Source organism: Brienomyrus brachyistius, chromosome 14 (assembly GCF_023856365.1).
Source record: "Brienomyrus brachyistius isolate T26 chromosome 14, BBRACH_0.4, whole genome shotgun sequence".
Taxonomy (NCBI): domain Eukaryota; kingdom Metazoa; phylum Chordata; class Actinopteri; order Osteoglossiformes; family Mormyridae; genus Brienomyrus; species Brienomyrus brachyistius.
Window position 1 is genome coordinate 23,338,547 of NC_064546.1, and position 17,454 is coordinate 23,356,000.

The 17,454-nt window shown below is 49.4% G+C and overlaps 1 protein-coding gene across 2 annotated transcripts; it reads left to right on the forward strand.

The window, feature by feature from the left end:
* The first annotated feature begins 1,186 nt into the window (after window positions 1–1,186).
* Window positions 1,187–16,814, forward strand: si:dkey-16j16.4 (uncharacterized). Of its 2 annotated transcripts, XM_048974454.1 has the most exons (6): window positions 1,187–1,870; window positions 10,238–10,319; window positions 10,492–10,967; window positions 12,509–12,562; window positions 15,273–15,413; window positions 15,569–16,814. In XM_048974454.1, the coding sequence occupies exons 1-6, from the start codon at window positions 1,802–1,804 to the stop codon at window positions 15,692–15,694; spliced, it is 948 nt and encodes a 315-aa protein (XP_048830411.1). In that variant the 5' UTR covers window positions 1,187–1,801; the 3' UTR covers window positions 15,695–16,814. The 2 variants fall into 2 exon arrangements, with proteins under 2 accessions (XP_048830411.1, XP_048830412.1); XM_048974455.1 differs by lacking the exon at window positions 15,273–15,413 and having other exon boundaries at window positions 1,189–1,870.
* Window positions 16,815–17,454: the final 640 nt, after the last annotated feature.

The window sequence follows — 17,454 nt, forward strand, 5'->3', positions numbered from 1 at the left end:
ACCAGAAGCCGTGCCGTCATTATAAAAGAGGGGGAGCAGCTGCACCTTTGGGCTCATCGGCTCTTTGGTTGATTAAAAGGCCTGGCTTATTAAGCCCAAAAGAGCCGATCTATAAAGAGCAGTTTGGCTGGCTACTTGGGGATTAGGCAGACAATTATAAGGCCGGCCTGAAAGATTAGACGCTTGAGCAGAAGAGCCAAGGAGGGCTCAGATTACCAAAATTTACCCGGGGTATTTACACACGTGCGCAGAAAAACACCGTGCACTGGCAGAAAGCCCCACATGGCTGACTGTACATGCACAGGCTCTCCCACGCACGTATGCTGCTGACAGACACACCCCCCCCCACACACACCCCCCACACACACCATCTGTTTTAACCAGTTTTTACATGTTTCTTCTGCCCCGAAAGCCGCCTTCACACCTGACACTGTGAGAGTGAGGGTCGTGTTCCTGTTGGACCTTCACTTCGTCGCATGTGATCTGACAGTCCGAGGCCCCGTTCTGGTGCTGGATGAACCGCGCTGCCAGAATTGGGTTTTCCTGCATCATCGCATTCTAATGAAATATTTTACTAATGCTAATGCTTAGGCCTCCATTTTGCAATAAACACCCTGGACCTTTTAATGTGAATAATACAGACACACACACACGCACAGAAACACACACACACACACACACACACACACACACACACACACACACACACACACACACACACGCACGCACGCACAGAAACACACACACACACACACGCACGCACGCACAGAAACACACACACACACACACACACACACACAAACACGCACACACACACACATACGGAAACATGCAGAGACACACAAATGCGTTAACAAAATATACGCCTTCCAATACTTATTTGGATATCTGTGTAGAGTTCAAAAATATTTCTGAAATGTTTTATACATATGTTTTATTACAAAATAAAAATCTGCCAAATTTTAATTTCTACAATGAATATCATTACATACTAATTTAAAATACGTGCATAACGGACAAACATATACTAACACAATACTGTATTATTAACTGTAAGATTAAACAATCAGATGTAAACAGCGTATTTACATACGCATAGACCCCCCCCCGGAAATATACCTTTAAGACGATTGCTCCGCCCCCTCGAGGGAACGCATGACATCACTCAGTAGATCAGCCAATGACAGCAGCGGATGGATCAGTATGAGGAATAGTGTGTGTGTTTGTCATGTAAGCGTGCGCACAGGGCTGCGTGTGAGTGAGTGTGTGTGTGAGTGTGTGCTGTGCTGTGTGCGTGTTTGTGTGCCGACCCAATTCCGACCGAACAATACGAGCCGCGGGACAGGCGAAGTGAGACCGATCAACTTTGCCTTAATAATCGCGCATACATTTGCAGAAGACTCGCTTGGAAAATCATCATCGTCATCATCCTCACAATAATGTTTATTTTTTATCCGGTGCGGATTCTGCTCTCCCTCAACTGAAATATACATAAATATATAATTATATATACAGACATCTATCAAGCTACTTGGCGGAGGAGAGTTGTTGCAGCACTTTAGTAGTAGTTAGCAAGGGGCCGTCTCGATTCTCCAGCATAAGTTCATAAGTGTGCTCTTTGTGCGTGTTTCTGTATGTGTGTGTGTGTGTCGTTCACCAAGTGTGCAAAACCGAGCAAGCGCACGATCGCAAATGTAACCACTTAAGTACTTATTCATAACCAGTTAGCTGCGTTTACGAGACAGCGCGAGAAAAAAAGTTCATCAGCTCGGTCTCGCGAGCTAATGACATATAAATCAAGATGTTGAAGACCTTAACGAAAAAGCTAAGGCGGCAGTCCCTTAATGAGATGCACCCTTTTCAGCTCAAGGTAAGTTCACAAACTGCATTATTTAAAATGAAAAAGGGGAACATCGTGAATGAAGGATGGAAACGTGATACGCCTGAATGTAAACACTGTGCGAAAGTTTGACTTGGGCTGCAAGGGCGCAGCGTAAAATGCGTAATGCAAAGCAGCCGCCAGCGCAGGACGAAATGCGGATGGTGGTGTAATGTTGCAGGGTTGTCATGACACAATGTGCGCATTGTGAGTTGCTGGTGATGTTTTTTACCTGTCCCCCCCCCTTCCCTCAGATCCCGTGGGGCTCTCCACCAGGCTGCGGGGGTGGGTTTCACGTTCATGTTTTGGAATGTCATTCAGCCCTGGAGAGGAGAGCTCGCTGTTTTTAACCCCCCTGGCCTCTCGCGGCTCTGGCTCTGCACTTTCTTGCTGCTCCGCTCACGCCTGTGACTTTCTCAGTCGCATACTTTGGGTTTTATGTTGTCCCTGGGCTGGGTGCGAAGTGGACTCGAGGGTCGGGTCACTGCCTCAGTGGGGTTATTTGGACTGTGCGGGGCTCTGTGTAGGTCGCACGCTCGGACACACGTGCAGGTCCGCTCTATTGCGATAAGTGCCCAGGTGGGCCGTTAAAAACAAACAAACGAGGTCTGGGTGAGGATACATTTCCAAATAGACCACATCTCACATCCTCCTTTCTTAGTAAGATGATGAATTTTCTTAGGTCTGGATTTGTCAGTAAACTATATTCCGATGGATTGGTCTCACTTATTTGCCGTTAAGAGCATGGAACCAGGCAGGTGACAGGTAAGTCCTAAACTGCTTCTGTATCCCTAAGCCTCTCACCCAGCTTGGTTTCCTTGCCATATTTGCCCCCCCGGGCCCCCGAAGATATCCTTGCTTACCCCCCCATTCTCCCCGAGTCAGTCACAGGCTGTGGTCGCGAGACACACCTATTGGCATATGACTGTCTGGCGCCCCCTGGGGGATATGAGGAACCATGGAAGGCCGTTGGCCTTGACCGCAGAACCTCAGAACCTGACGATTGGCAGCTGTGCTAAATGCGAAGCTTTGAGATGCGAGGGAAGACAGTGCTGTGATATTTTGGGGGCCAAAGTAAAAGGCAAATTTCTACACACTGGGTCGCTCTGATCCATTCTGGGTAAAGTGGAAATGGTGACCGGTGGGCGGGAGAAGAGCTCTATATGTGGTGATTGACACTTGAAGAGAGCCAATCCCTATCGTGGCACATCGGCGGGGCCCCGGTTTGGCTCCAGGAGCTCTGACTGCACCCCCCTCAATCAGTTCAAGTAGTCAGTTCCTCAGTTTCAAATGTTCCTCATTTTCAAATCAGACTCAGAGCTGGACTGTCAGATCTTGCACCATCGTTGCCGCTTTTGGCTGCAGAAATGATGATGCATGGATTTAGGATGTTAGTCACCTGTCGTTTTGAACAAAATAAAAATATTTGCAATTAGGACAGCCTGCCTCTTTCACGCAGTTCATGCGACACGGAAGGTTTCCTTGACCCTATATTGCGTCCGGCCTCCTCTCTCTACGGAAGATTATTAAAAGCAGAAAAATATTACAAGCAGAGCAGAGTGAGAAACACCTATAGATTAGTGCTGCTATAACAGGCAGCGTTTGCAGATGCAGGGCGGTTATGCTGACTTAACAGCCTGCAAGCAAACAGGACTGTATTTACGGCAAGAGGATATGGGCATTAAAACAGACTGAATAACCAAAGAGGTAAATACTTCAATAACTATAAAATGTTACAAAGAGTCAGTAAAATGAAGATGAATTACTGGGTAAGTTTTTAAATGTAGTTTCATGTGCGCAAGTAAAGAGCAAAGAAGTTACCAGGGGATGCCTGTACTGTTTGAGACGGTTAGCGTTATGTCACTTGTATGTGTGCTTACTTGTAAAGAAATTAGCACGATGCGGATTGAGCCTCACGGATCTGAAATGTGGTTTGGCTGGGTCCAAGTGGATCCATTCTCAGTCCATCGCTTGGGGCTGAAGGTTCTCCAGAAGGTGCCTGCTTTGATCTGGGTTTAGGGAAGCCGGAGCTCCTTAAAGATACTTTTCCCAGCTCAGGTCAAGTTGCTAATTTGTTCACTGGCTACTGGGCTGACAGCAGTGATGCTAATACTGCTACAGACTTCTTACCCAAGGCTGCCTGTTATGAAACGGACAAGGCTGGATTCTAAAAGCAGAATTTGGGCAAATCTCCCAGGAGCAGCTGTGGTTTTCCGAGTCGGATTTCGAACTGGAGGCGAGGCAGGATGTTACATTTCCGCCATACGTTGTGCTTAGCGGTAGCAGGCCGGGCAGACCTGCTGTCAAGCGTTTTTTTTTTACCATCAAGTTTTGTAAGACTGTAGCAAATCATTTGGAGGATGTGACACATTTGTGGCACCAGATTTCCATAATACATTTCTTTTTAAATCGGCAGGAGTGACGGTTTGGTAATACGGGATTGTATTATGGCTGTAGGAATGTCCAGGCCCTGGATCTCGAGTCAGTGATGTTCACGCCTCCTCACTGCCACCGCCATCTGTGAGGGCCTGCTCCTCACTCACCTCGCCCATTCAGCCTGTAATCCAGCTCCATCGCTCATGGCCGTAATCCTCCTCATGTCCTTTGATGTGCAAGTAGTTATTTTCCAGGTCAGGCGTTCACTAGTCCGTCCCCATCCCCCTGTGAGGGGGGGCCACGTAATGTTTAACACGCCGCAGCCGGTGACCACAACAGCACGACTCTGGGGGAGGACATTGGTATTATGCTGGATCGGGGCATGAAAAACAGGAAAACAAGTCAAAGTTTTTGCACTAAATGTCGAAACGAACTTCATGGTGACATACGGGTGGATTTGCAAACATGGTCAACTGGCTGAACGTTGTTTTAAGAAACGGTTCAAACAAGTGAGCGGTTTGGGAACCAGGCTTCACTGTTCATTCTGGCTGTTAACATCCTGTGGTGTTGGTGACGTGAAAAGCTGGCTGGCCGCCAAGCCCTGGATGGAAACCCCGGCATACGATGGGGGCTGCCCCCGCTTGTGCTCGCACACGGCTCGATGAGAAACGGGGACCGGTACAGCCAACCTGCGGCTGTGCTTCCTCTGCGGTGAGCCCGGCGATCCGAACGCGGATGGGGGACCGGGGATGCTCTGTGTGATATTCTGCAGAGGTGTGACACTTTCCGGCCCGGATTGCAGTAGATGCGCGCTCGACGCTTCTCATCTCCCCGATGAAGTGCGTTCAAATTCCCGTCCTTGCATCTTCACCTCTGCGCATCCTAGTCTCCACCCGCGACGCCGTTTCACTGTAGTGTGCAGTGAAAGGATCAGACAGTCCAAAGAAATGTCAATTAAGTTGTGTTTTCGATGCTTAGGTTAAAGAGGAAGTGGAGGGAAGGAAATGAGTGGCTCGCATGTTTTTTTTGTTTTGGTCCCGCTACAATCGGAGAACTAACACTCTACTTGCTGCAGTTTGAGTCCTTTAAGTGCAGTGCTACACGTTGGTCCTGCGAGCACAACAGTGCAGAAGCTGGCCATATAGACTCACAGTTGACCCCATTTGTCAGCTGCGGGAAATGCAGATAGTGAAAACCAAACTCCCCATGTGCGGTACTTGCAGAGCGTGTGTGAGCGTACGCAGTTTGCATGCACGGCTCTGTATGCTCCTGTGGTTTCACATCGCCATTGCATAGGAGGCTGAGAAGAAGGTAAAGTGAAGGGACACAGTCGTACTGCGGTAACTAAAACCAGTCCCTGCAGTGGAAGCAAGTGCAGATCAAGTCTATAATGCACCTGTGGATGAAAGTAGGCATGATCCAAATAACATCAACTTCGCAAACTCAGCAGTTTGCTCCCCGAGATTGTCTTAGGGTTCCCATGAAAATAAGGGTCACTTAGGTAGATTTCATCTCGAAGGTCTGTTGTAAGCCACGACAGAGACCAGGTTCACACACATCTTTGCTCATTCTGAGGCGTACTGCGGGAGCATCGTAAGACACGTGAGCAGAATCCTTGCAGGAATTTGTCCCTGAACTGGTTTCACATCCTGGTCCCCTTTAAAGTGGATCCTGGACACTAGTTGCTGGGCCAGCTGTGCGACTTTAGCCTCTGCGCGAGAGAGCGGTTCCTGGGTGGATGTGGCATTGGCTTTGGAGGGAGGGCGGCAGTGGGCCGGGCCCAGCTCTGGGCCGACTCCATGCTGTTGTACCCTGCCCCATTTTCACCATTTATTCACAGGTTACGCTTATTCTTGGAATTAAGGCGACCTACCAGGAGATTAGCAGATGTGATGTCAAAGACGTTTCTTTTGTTCATCTAGTCCAAGTGTATTTTAGCTTGGAGTATCAGCTGTCGGTCGGTGTCGTCCGTGAATGACAGGGCTTCCATCTTTAATTAGCTTTTTGTTCAGGTGTCTGCTCATGCTAAATACTTGTGCTTCATTTTGAAAATTAAAAATATACAGTAACATGTCATAAGACCCGGTGCTGCTTCCTTCAGGGTTCATATGGTCATGAAAATCCCGGAAAAAAATCATGGAATTAAGAAACGACATTTTCCAGACCTGGAAAAGTTATAGAAAATAAAAAATGAGAGTTTTGGAGTTTTTGACATTTTTTCCCCCATTCACAGCATAACCCCATTTCTCTTTCGAGCAGTACTTGGATTATGCTTTACGCGTTCAAGCAAGTCGCGAGTATGGAAGGCCATCGGGGCAGAACACGAGAGAAAATGCGTCTCGGCACTGCATGTTTCCCCTCTGTATGTAGCTACACTGCACTTCTCTTCCAGAGAACTCGCATTAAAAAAACGCAGTTAAAAACCGGTGGGGACATGCATTTTTATACTGTGTCAACATAATACAAATGTACGTGTTAAAAAGGTCTTTCAGTCTGCATGTAATGCATCATTTGTTGCTGTATCATGTCTGTGGTGTTGCATTCTTACTACCATAATCTATTATTGCGACTTTTAATCATAACCAAGACTAATTATTTATGCATATCATTATGACTGCCCTGACGTGACATGAGGGATATGCGCACTATGAGCGTGTCACAAAAGAATGAAATAAAATGTTATCTTGAAGTGTACTCAGCATGTTATAGAATGTGTAAAGTTGAGCTATTAGATGCAATGAATGAAAAAAGGTGTGTGTGTGTGTTCGGTCTTGTGGACAATGCTAAAAGAAATATTTTATATATGAGATATTGTTAACTTGAAGAGTAGAATGTGTAAAGGCCATATGAAGTGCAAATATCAGACGGTACCAAAGAAAGACGTGAGTGTGCATGTGTGTAGGCGTGTGTGTGTGTGTGATTGCGTGTTGGTGTTTTGAGACGCCTCAGTGCACTTCGCATATAGACACTTAATGTGCTACCTGTGAAAAAAATGCTCTACTGCGAGTACAACTAGCAGAGAAATTTAGATACAGAATGTGTAAAGTTCAATTTAGGGCACTAGACAGTGTGAAAATAGATGTGTGTGTGTGTGTGTGTGTGTGTGTGAGAGAGAGAGACAGTCTATGTCATTCAAGTGGTTACTGAAAGGATCACATTTAATATATAAATGAAAAACTCACAAAAGCTACAAAGTCATTTTTAGCTTATAATTCCACACACATACAGGCGCTAACAGCTGCAACATGCAGTCAAGTGCCTTCCTGCAGATTTACATGTGCACTGTGGCAGTATGCTTACCACATGGTCATGGGTTATTATTTTGTCTGACGTTTCAACTTTACACCTATAACATGTTGGGTATAGTTCAAGTTGACATTATTTCGTTCCTACATTTGTGCCACATATATCATGTTTATGTCACATTGGTGTAACTACGACACACAAATACAGACGCTCCTCTACTTATGAATGTTCTGAACGGCCGTTCGTAACCTGAAATGTTCGTAAGCCGTTATTCAACTTCATTTTAAGGGTATACGGAAGTACAAATCACTAGGATGCTGGGAGTACTCACGCTACGCTGCTGCGCGGCGGGAGTAGCGGTCAGAAGTCGTAGTAGGCAGAATTGGCGCGCAGAAAAACTAAACCGATGTTGCAGACGGGAAACGGGAGCCCAATGAACACAATTTGGACTTAGAGTCCTCTTCGTTCGTATGTGTGAGAGTTCGTAAGTTGAAAGTTCGTAAGTAGAGGAGAGTCTGTAATGTCTTTTAAGACTGACGTTTGCAACTCAGTAACTACCGTTTCTTGTTATTGCAAATGTAAGGAATAAATTAATGACTTTATGTGGTGATAGCTAGTTTGGTTATCAGACCTGATGGAAATTAAACTACGCAACGTGTCTGAACAAGAGAGAAGCAACATACGTATCTGTAAACTTATACGCAACGGAAGATGCGTCCATATCCAAAGGATGAGTGTAATGTCATAACTAGGGACATTTTCTCAGTTCCGCTCCAATTCTAACACACGACTGCCGATACTGACCAGGGTTTTTTTACCTTAATATTTTAGTATTATTTATATTTTTAAAACTAGCGAATACAAACAAAATAATGTATGCCAAAAAAATCTGTAATTAGGCTGATAGAAACATGCATAACACACTGTTCTCTCTCCTTTGTAAGTGTTTGAGGCATTTTGCAGTTTAATTGGAGTATCTTCCATACGAGGACACGCAAGTGGCAAATGCTTAAAATGCCACACGGTTCTTCTCCCACTGGCAACAGCATCACTTACACTTCTCTGCAATAGTTCCCCTCACATCACAAGCTGCAGGAAGTGCGCAGAACAGCCCAAGCTAGCGACTCCCGAAACCATCCATTGCTTTTTTCATATTACTTGAGTTCTCACACAATTGCTTTCTTTAGTGGGATTTTCCACTAAACGTTACTCCCGCCTCTCAGAACTTTGTTTTTACAAAGATTGCAAATATATGTGCTGCTAGCTGGTGTTAGAAATGTAAAACACTCCCAGACCGGCACCCTCTCATGTTCTTACCCTCTTCCTGCTGCATAGGGTCTGCGCATGACGTCATAGCAGGCGGAAGTCACTGCGCTCACACCCACTGAGTGGCAGCCTTAGCGTTCAGCTTCAATGTCGCAAAACACGCATCTGAAATGGGAATGAGCTGTCAAGCAATTGATTGTAACAAATGGATTTGATGCAAAATAAGAAAAATCTTTTTTTGCCAAAACCTAAAGGATTAAGTAACGGACGTGGATCAGTCGAATAGGTCTGGATCGAATGTCGGATCGGGATCTCTAATCATAACACCTGGTTCTTCTACACAAAAGTACATGTTTGCAAAACCTAGAACACTTTTTTCTGAATAGGTTGAATAAAAAATGTCTCTGAAATTTACCTTGAGGTCCAGGAGAAGTCATGGAAATTTGTTGATCAAAAAGTGTATGAACCCTGTCCTTATATTCTGCTACAAAATTGGGGGGGGTGGGGGGGGGGGATTGTGTTCAGACACTTCTGCATTTTGAACTCTGACATGCCCCGCGAAATGGGGGGGGGGTCCCAGATGTTGTGTTGGAGAGACTCCACGTAGGTCTGCCCAACTCTTGGTCTGTGACGTGAATACGAATGTTTGCTGGTTGTTTGGTTTTGTCCGTTTTCCTTGTTCCCGGGAGGGAGGAAGAGGAGACCTACATGTCGAGGGCTTGAGGCTCACGGACTGACTTGTGTTCATCTGACATCTGAGAACTGAGACGTCTTCCTGCTGTGTGACTCCCTCTAAGATGAGAGGGACAGCACAGCCGGCCGGGGAGTCTAACCTCTAGGGTGCTAGCGATGGATTCAGCCGCGAGAAGACGGCACGGGCTTCTTGTGGCATTTTGCCGCAACTTTCAGAGCACAGTGGATGTGTGCGAGACAGAGGGCATGGCAAGGCCCCTCCCCCAAAGGCAGGAAGGGGGGTGCTACTTGTGCATTTGCGGGTGAAATGCAGTGGCCGTCGCATGCGGTTGTCCGCTGGAGACGGATGACGGAGCCGCTCTCCCTCGCACATAGCAGCTGCCTGACCCACCACACCACGGTAAATACGGCACATTACGCAACTCTTATCGCGGCTGTCAGTTTCAGCCGGCCGCTCTGTTTAAACGGCCGTCACATGCAGACCGGATGATGCGACATGCGCCTCCCCTGTGAGGCAGCTCGCATTGTAACTGCAGCGATCTAAAAAAAAAAACAAGGATGAAGCTCCTGAGACAGACTAAAGGAGAGAGGATGTTTTCTTCTAAGAGTGACGCGTGGGTCTCTATCCATTATTGTTGCGTTCCTCCATTTGCCGACACGCATGTAGGGTATATTCGGGAGTGCGTCGCCTCTTTAATTGTGACTTTCCATCGTGGGCGGACTCGAGCTCACAAAGGCTTATAGACCTTCTGGCATTCGTGATGGTTCCTTTCGCAGATCTCCTACCACGGCAGCGAAGAGGGCTGGGAGAGCGAGGACTCGGAGGGGGAGAACCAGGAGCTGGCCCAGATCGACAGGGGTGCGTGTCTTCTCCAGCTACGGAACATAGTACAGCAGAGAGAGTTTGCAGAGTATTACAGTGCATAAAAGAGATCTATGAATGATGAATCCTTATGAGAATCGTTGTGTGCCTCCTGATCCTGGAGAGGAGACTGATGTTTGGACCCCCCCGGCTCTCCTGTCCTTCTCAGAGCGACGGCGAAACTGCGGACTGACCCCGCTGGCCACCAGCCAGCAGCACAATCAGGGGGCGCTCTCCCCTGCCCAGCTACGCCGGCTCCGGTTGCTGTTGGACCCCACACTGGACCGGCACAGCTCCGAGGAGGAGCTGGAGCGCATTAGCCGCGACTTCCTGCAAGGTGGCGCCGGTGAGGGGGTGAGATGGGCCCTGCACCCTTGCCACGCCGAACTCAGCAGCACCTCCAGCGACGAGGAGGTGAAGGACCTGTGTGGGCCCATGGAGCCCAGCTCCTGCGTGACCGCCTCCCCCAGCCCCGTGCTCTTCAGCGCCTCCCCGCCACGTAATCTGCGGCCCCTCAGCCGGGGCCAGGCCCGGCCCATCATCTTGACTCACTTCGAGCAGCCAGCAGGGCCATACCGGCGCCACAGACCCGGCTATGGCGGGGAATCGGGGAGACCAAGCCTGGATCTAGAGAAGATGCAACAGGTTGGCCCCTGGCTGCCATATGCATCCTCACAGCTTTTTTCTTTTTTACCCTCCATCCACCCCCCCCCTCCTTTATTCCACCATGACATCATCCTGTTTCCACGGTGACACTGAAATGTCAAGCCAGCAACCTACATGGTGCTACACCTGTCAGTTGGAGCAGGAAGTCTTTTGCGTGGGGGTGTATTTGAAGCTTAAAATGCAGCTGTGGGAGAGGTCTCTGTAGCCCCCCTCCCCTACCTTTTCCACTACCCCCATGCACCTGTGGCGACCACTGCCGATCTGGCTCTCTGGGTCCTACTTCCCCCGCCTGTTCTTACGCATTGTCGGATGAGGTCATGGGACAGCCCATCCGTCCAAACAGACAGGCCCTGCTGACCCTAGGAGGTACAGGATGAGAGCAGGACGAAAGGAGGAAGAGCGCCAGCAATGAGTCAGAGAGAAGCAGGGACTGGCGATCGTTAAACCCGAGAGCCGCCAGGGCCCAGACTGTGGCTGGAGTGGGGGGGGGGGGGCTTCCATATGTCTCTGGGAGTTTGAATGGAGGAACAGCAGATGATTAGGTGCAGGGGGCAGGCGGCCGGGGGGGGTGGGCGCACTCAGTTGAGTAGAGCAGGAAGGGTCTGACGGGGCATTCTGGGTAGGGAGCACAATAAGGGGCCACCAAAAGGGGGCGAATGAGGCCCCCTCCCTCCTGTCAAGTGCAAAGCTCACAGAGACGTCCTTTCATGGGGGAGCATGTCCCGCTTAATCACTCAGCAGAGCGGGGCAACCATCCCACGGGCCTGGAAATTAGCTCCGTGTCAGAGGAAAGCCAGCTCCTGCCCTGCCGTAGCCCTCGCCGCTGATTGGTCAGTACTCTTTTAGTCCAGCTCCAGAACTTTCTGGCCGCTCCCTCGCTTACCAGGAACCGCAAACGGTGGCTTCTGTGCAGCATATAGCAGCCTATTCAGAACACGGTTCACTTACTCGCCGTTATTCGTCGTTAGCAGGCTTGCCTGGCAGATGTCACTCACCCCGATGTGACAAACGGCCTCTTGTCCAGGCCAGGGCCCGGCCGCCGGTCACCCATCATGCTTTGCGGGCACAATAGTTTGCTCTTCAGTCTCTCATTTTCACCACCCCCCCCCATTCAGAAGCCCTTGGTCCATAATAATCTCCAGACAATCCCTCAATTGTGGACAAACCCTCGCACACGAGAAATTTCCCTCAAGTAGCCGCATTGGGGGAGGGGGGGCATTTTCTGCAATGTGAAAGCAGATTTGGCTCTGCCCCAACAACAGGGATAAAACAGAGGGCACTGCTCCAGTGTCTGCTAGTGCTAAACATATACATGTTTATAGACCAACTCGAGCAACGTCGGACTCTGTTACGCGGTCGTCCTCCCCTAAATCCCTCTCCCGGTACCAAGAGAAGAAGAAAATGCACCACACACATAGTAGCTTATGTAGATGTGTGGGTCAGACACAGTGTTTAAGGGCTGTAAGCCCCCCTGTGTGCTCCATGATATGTAGCTAAAATTAGCCTGCCTCTTTTTTCAGAAAATGCTCCTAAAGAAGAACTGCGGAGGGAAGGCGAGGACTATAAAGATCCGGGTAAGTTTGCCGAGAAGCTGCAGTCTGATCCCATAGGGCAGGGTTTCCCCATCCTTAGGGACCTGCAGTCCACATTTTTGCTCCCTTCCAGACAGTCCACATTTTTGCTCCCTCCCAGCTCCCTACCGGGAGTGTCTGGGGTCCCCGAGGACCGGGCTGAGAAACACCGGCATAGGGTTAGGTTCTGGCCTCTCATGCCACTGTGCTGTCACTTCCCCTGGTGCATGCTGGGAAGATCCCTGGCACCGGTACCAACGTGCTACGGTAAAGCAACACTCCAGTCTGCCCCGATGGGGAACCTTTCTTTGCGGAAGTTTGAGGTGAAGGACAGAGGATGTATGTGTCAGGGAACTGGATTTTCCTAAAGTCAAACGGGGACTCGTTGCAAGCTCCGGCTCTGGCACACTGAAGCCGGCTCAGAGACAGGTACAGGTAGGGTCCCATCTGCCCCGGGTTCACAGCGCCATCTGGAGAGGCGCGAGGCCTCTGCGCCCTCACAGGGAGCAGCTTGAGTCCGCTCTGAAAGGCCTGGGATCTTGGCACGGAGAGCGCAGCTCCAGAAGGATTAACAGGATGAGGTGACAAGCCGGCGAAACGTTACGTCACCGTCAGCTCGGATTGCTGCTCGGAGTGCCGCAGACTCACAGATGCGCAGAAGCCGTTTGGGCAGGTCGGTCCTGCTGCCGTTGCTGCTGCCCCAGACCGGTTCACACCCATGATAGTGTCACTGCCCATCAACTCGACCCGACAGGGCGGCAAGCTCCAGTCTCGCCAACAAAACTCCAAAATCGTAGCAAGTCGAATTTCCGGAACGCAGGCTTCCGAGCGACTCGGCAGCCGTTTGGATGCTTTCTTGAAACATACTAGGCACCCAGTTACAGTAAACAACACCCCCCCCCAATCTGCACGTGCCGCCCCCATGACGGCAAGCGCACATGTACAAACCTAAATCCGCAAACTGGCAAAGTCACTGGCTGCTGCCGGTCACACTGGAAACCTTCCGAGTCCGACCCCAGAACGCCACACATTTCCTGCATGAACATGACGCGCATTCAGACCTCCATGCTTTTAATGCAAAGTGCGACCTAGAACGCAGAAGCGCCTGAAGGCCATTTTCTCCTCCCCCTGCTTGCTCCTGCTTGGTCATGGTTGAAGTCATTTTCCTTATATAGATGCCAGCCAGCTGGTATCTGATCTTCCTGCAGGAGAATGGAGGAGGACGGAATAATAAAAAAAAAAAAAGCGTAGGTAATTATCTGATCCTGTTGTCGTCTTCTGGTCCGCATGGAGTCTTTCCCAGCACGCTGGAGATGCTGGAGGTGGGGGCTGTGGGCGCCTCTCATTTTTTCCTGGCTGGACTCCAGGTGGTTCAGGGTGTGGGATCCCCTAGGGAGGGCAGAGCATGGCTAGGGGAGCTGCAGGATAGATGTGCGGAGAAGCCTGAGCCCAGACAGAAGATGCCGGAAATACAGTGTAGTCAGATAAGCTGATGGGGAGGGAGGAGGATGTACTGGTTTTCCCCCATGGAACAAATAAATGAAGACTGGTACTTGTCCCTCTGCAAAGTGGATTTGCATTTAGTGCCCAGCCAATGGGAGGATCCATCGGGTTAAAAAGAAGCACATGCCCAGCTCCGGCTCCAGGGTCTCGCTTCATGCCACAAAGGCACGTAGGGTGCAGTTACCGCGGTGATGTGCACGTGGCGGGGAGGAGAGCATCACATAGGGAAGCTGCGAGCCATTACCATCCCACCATCCTCCTCTGCCTTCAGGTCTGTGGGTCACCGCCGGGTTGAAGCACAGCAAGCAGATGTAGGGCCCTGTGGACTGGAGAAAGTGAGGCCTGCCTGCCAATTCACACAATCCCATTTCCTGCCATTTCCTGTTGAGGATCGGGGGGGGGGGGGGGGGGTGACTAGGGCTGACTAATTTTAGAAGTGTTTTGGAGACAGGCACCCGTAAAAGCTCCGATTCTCCAAGGCTTTCATAGCTCCAGCAGTGGACTTCCTGAAGAACTGAAGAGACGTTAATACGCTCAGAACTGCCTCCCATACACTGAGGAAATCTAAACCCCACGCAGTTTTACATTATTTACACCTCCTAAGAGGAAAGACAGTTTTCCATGTTCAAGGGCTTGAGATCTCAGGGCTGGCACTGGAAAAGGGGAACGAGCATACTACCAAAATAAGGACTGGGCCTTTAAAACCAGCCCCGAATCTTCGAAGAACTTCCTGAAGCTGAGAAATGTAGGTTAGCATCTGCCTTGCGGTCACATCAGCCCTGCCTGTCCAAAGAGCAAGAGAGTCGAGGAAGCTAATTAAACAGTAGGCTAATGGATTTAGAGTGTTTTTGCTTGCTAAGCCCGTAAACTGGGGCAGCAGGGAGTTACACACCTGTTGATTATTTGCTCCAGACCCTGATACCCCCAACATCTCACCTAGTTTAGGTCCGTGTATTTGCCAAGGAGTAGAAAGTCGATAGGAGTTAACGTGGGAACGTATGTCACCAACTTGACAAAACTTGAATGTCAAGTTAATACTGTTTATAGTCAAGAGGCCCCATCCACTAACAAGGACACATGCAAGGGTGAAGCAGGAGCGAAGGCATGTTTGAGAACTGATTCTGTACAAGGGGACCTTGGTTAATCGGGGATCTGCATCGCTTATCCTCATCTCCATGGCAGCAGATTCAGCGCGTCTTCTGCCCTGCAGGGTGGCACTCGTGCGGCACACAGACACTCTGCAGCGTTGGTTAAGGCCGAGGCTTTCTCTGACGGACAGGTGGAACCTGTGGATTTCCAGCTGGTGCATGTACAGGTGGAGGGACTGTCGGATTTTACACTTGATTCTGGAGTAAGTCTGGTGTTCGGTGTGCTGTAGGAATGGCTGATAGTTCACCTCTAACGAGCAGCGAGAGGAAGAGATTAAAGCCACAGCTAAGGCGGGGGCAGGTTATTTGAAAGACACTTCATAACTGCTGCTAATTCCCAGTTTTCCTGTCTCCACAGAACCTGACTGGCAGCCGGCCACCCCCACGGTTCGCCTATGACCCGTCGGTCTTCGCCTTCCGGTCCCTGAGCACAATCCCACCCAGGAGCCCCCTAACCCCACCCGAGGAGCCCCCCTGCACCTGAGATCCCATCATCATGCCCCTCAAAACACACTACTTTTGGACTCAGAGAGACCGGATAAGATGAAGAACTACACGAATAAAAATATATGGAGATACAGCATATGCATATATATACCTACATAAGCATATTTTTCGTAAGAACTGAAATAATTACAGACACGTTACAGGAACTTTAAGAATGATATACTGCCAGAGTAAAATCGACAGAATTGCCTGACGAAGTGGATTCATGAAACACTGCCCCACTGACCTTCGTCAAGTTCACTCTCAGGAATCCCAATGGAAACAAAGCGTCACAGTACTTACCCCTGAAGATCCAGGAGTCCAGTCAGAAGACTTGAAAGGGGGAGAAGCCTGTGTACAGGGGTACAGGGAAAAGCCAATTGCCCCCCCCCACCCCCCACAAAGCACACTAAAAAAAAAACAATCAGCTGAGGATCAATCGAAACAAAGGAACCCCCACTTTGGGGTTATCTGAGTGTGGGTATCAGCCAAATCTGTCCAAACACCCAAAGCCCAACTTCCGTGTCAGGCGGCCCCAAGAGGCGACAGGCTATGAGACATGATGAACAGGCCTCAGACACACACTTACCCCCTGGAGAATTCTGCAGAGTCCTCCCACACAACAAAACGACATCCTTGGGGAGTGAGTTCCAAACCCAAAAGCTCACAAAGCCCCCACCAACCTGGCATCATCCACCAACAACCTATATACCCCGGAAGCATCCGGAAAGCAAGCGCAGCGCCAATCAGGTGCGAGTGGAGTCATATCAAAACCCTGGAGGAAGGACAGCCAGCCCGACACCTTGAACGCCTTCTTCCCCACGTCGCCGAGTCTCCGGCAGTGAATGTACAACCACGGGCTCGTCAGCAGGTCAATGTGCTAACCAGGACAGATCAGAAAGTTATTTTTGAATGTTACTTTGTTACGATAATAAAGACTTTATTTATGCACACAAATGTACCAATTAGGCATGAGCACTGAAATAAAAAGACCGAAATGCCACTGCAGTAGCCATAGATTTGCAGGAACGACTGTAACCGAGTAAGAACAGGAGGATTCCCTTTAGCCATCTGTCGCGCGCACGTCCTTTGAATAAATGCCTCGTTGCCTCACGCTCCTCTGGATTCCCGATACGCTGCATACGTTTGCCTGTTCCAGCATTATGCAACATTGGAGCAGCGTCCCAGAAAGCAGAAAGGCCGCCATTGGCTAATGAGCAGGAACTCACCTCCAATCAGTGAGCCTGTGGATGAATTTGCCATGTGTTGTTTTTTGGCAATATGGGGGGGGGGGGGGGGGGACCAGGGACCAGTTTTCTAGCAAATTCTCCAGGGTGATGAGGACAGACAATGCATATTTTTTTATGGGTGGCATTGATTATTCATTATTTTAAACCCATTCCCAGGGTTTAAAAAAAGACAAGTTTTCTAATTACATAGCATCTGCAAATGACTGCAGTCCAGACTTCCCAGTATTTCCCCCATACTTCATAGATATTGGAGCAGGTCAGAAGTCAGATCATTATACATGATGTGCACGGTCATTTTAAGTCTAAAGTATTTACTGCACGGTTAGTGTGTAATGAAGCAAAAAAAAAAAAAAAGGGTCCGTGTAGAACCATAGGCACCAACCGCTCCTCCCAACATGCGCTGGGAGACGCTACACCCTTCAGGATGGAGGTGGCACCTGGTGGGACTGGAGCTGGACCCAGAATCAGGATCTCAAAGGGCCTGAGAGCTAGCGTGTGTACGCGTGTG

Bases quoted from the DNA above. Each gene is read 5' to 3' on its own strand.
- si:dkey-16j16.4 (XM_048974454.1), top strand. From the start codon at position 1,802: ATGTTGAAGACCTTAACGAAAAAGCTAAGGCGGCAGTCCCTTAATGAG. The intron at 10,968-12,508 runs GTTGGCCCCTGG...CTCTTTTTTCAG, and splicing joins ATCTAGAGAAGATGCAACAG to AAAATGCTCCTAAAGAAGAA. The intron at 15,414-15,568 runs GTAAGTCTGGTG...CTGTCTCCACAG, and splicing joins ATTTTACACTTGATTCTGGA to AACCTGACTGGCAGCCGGCC.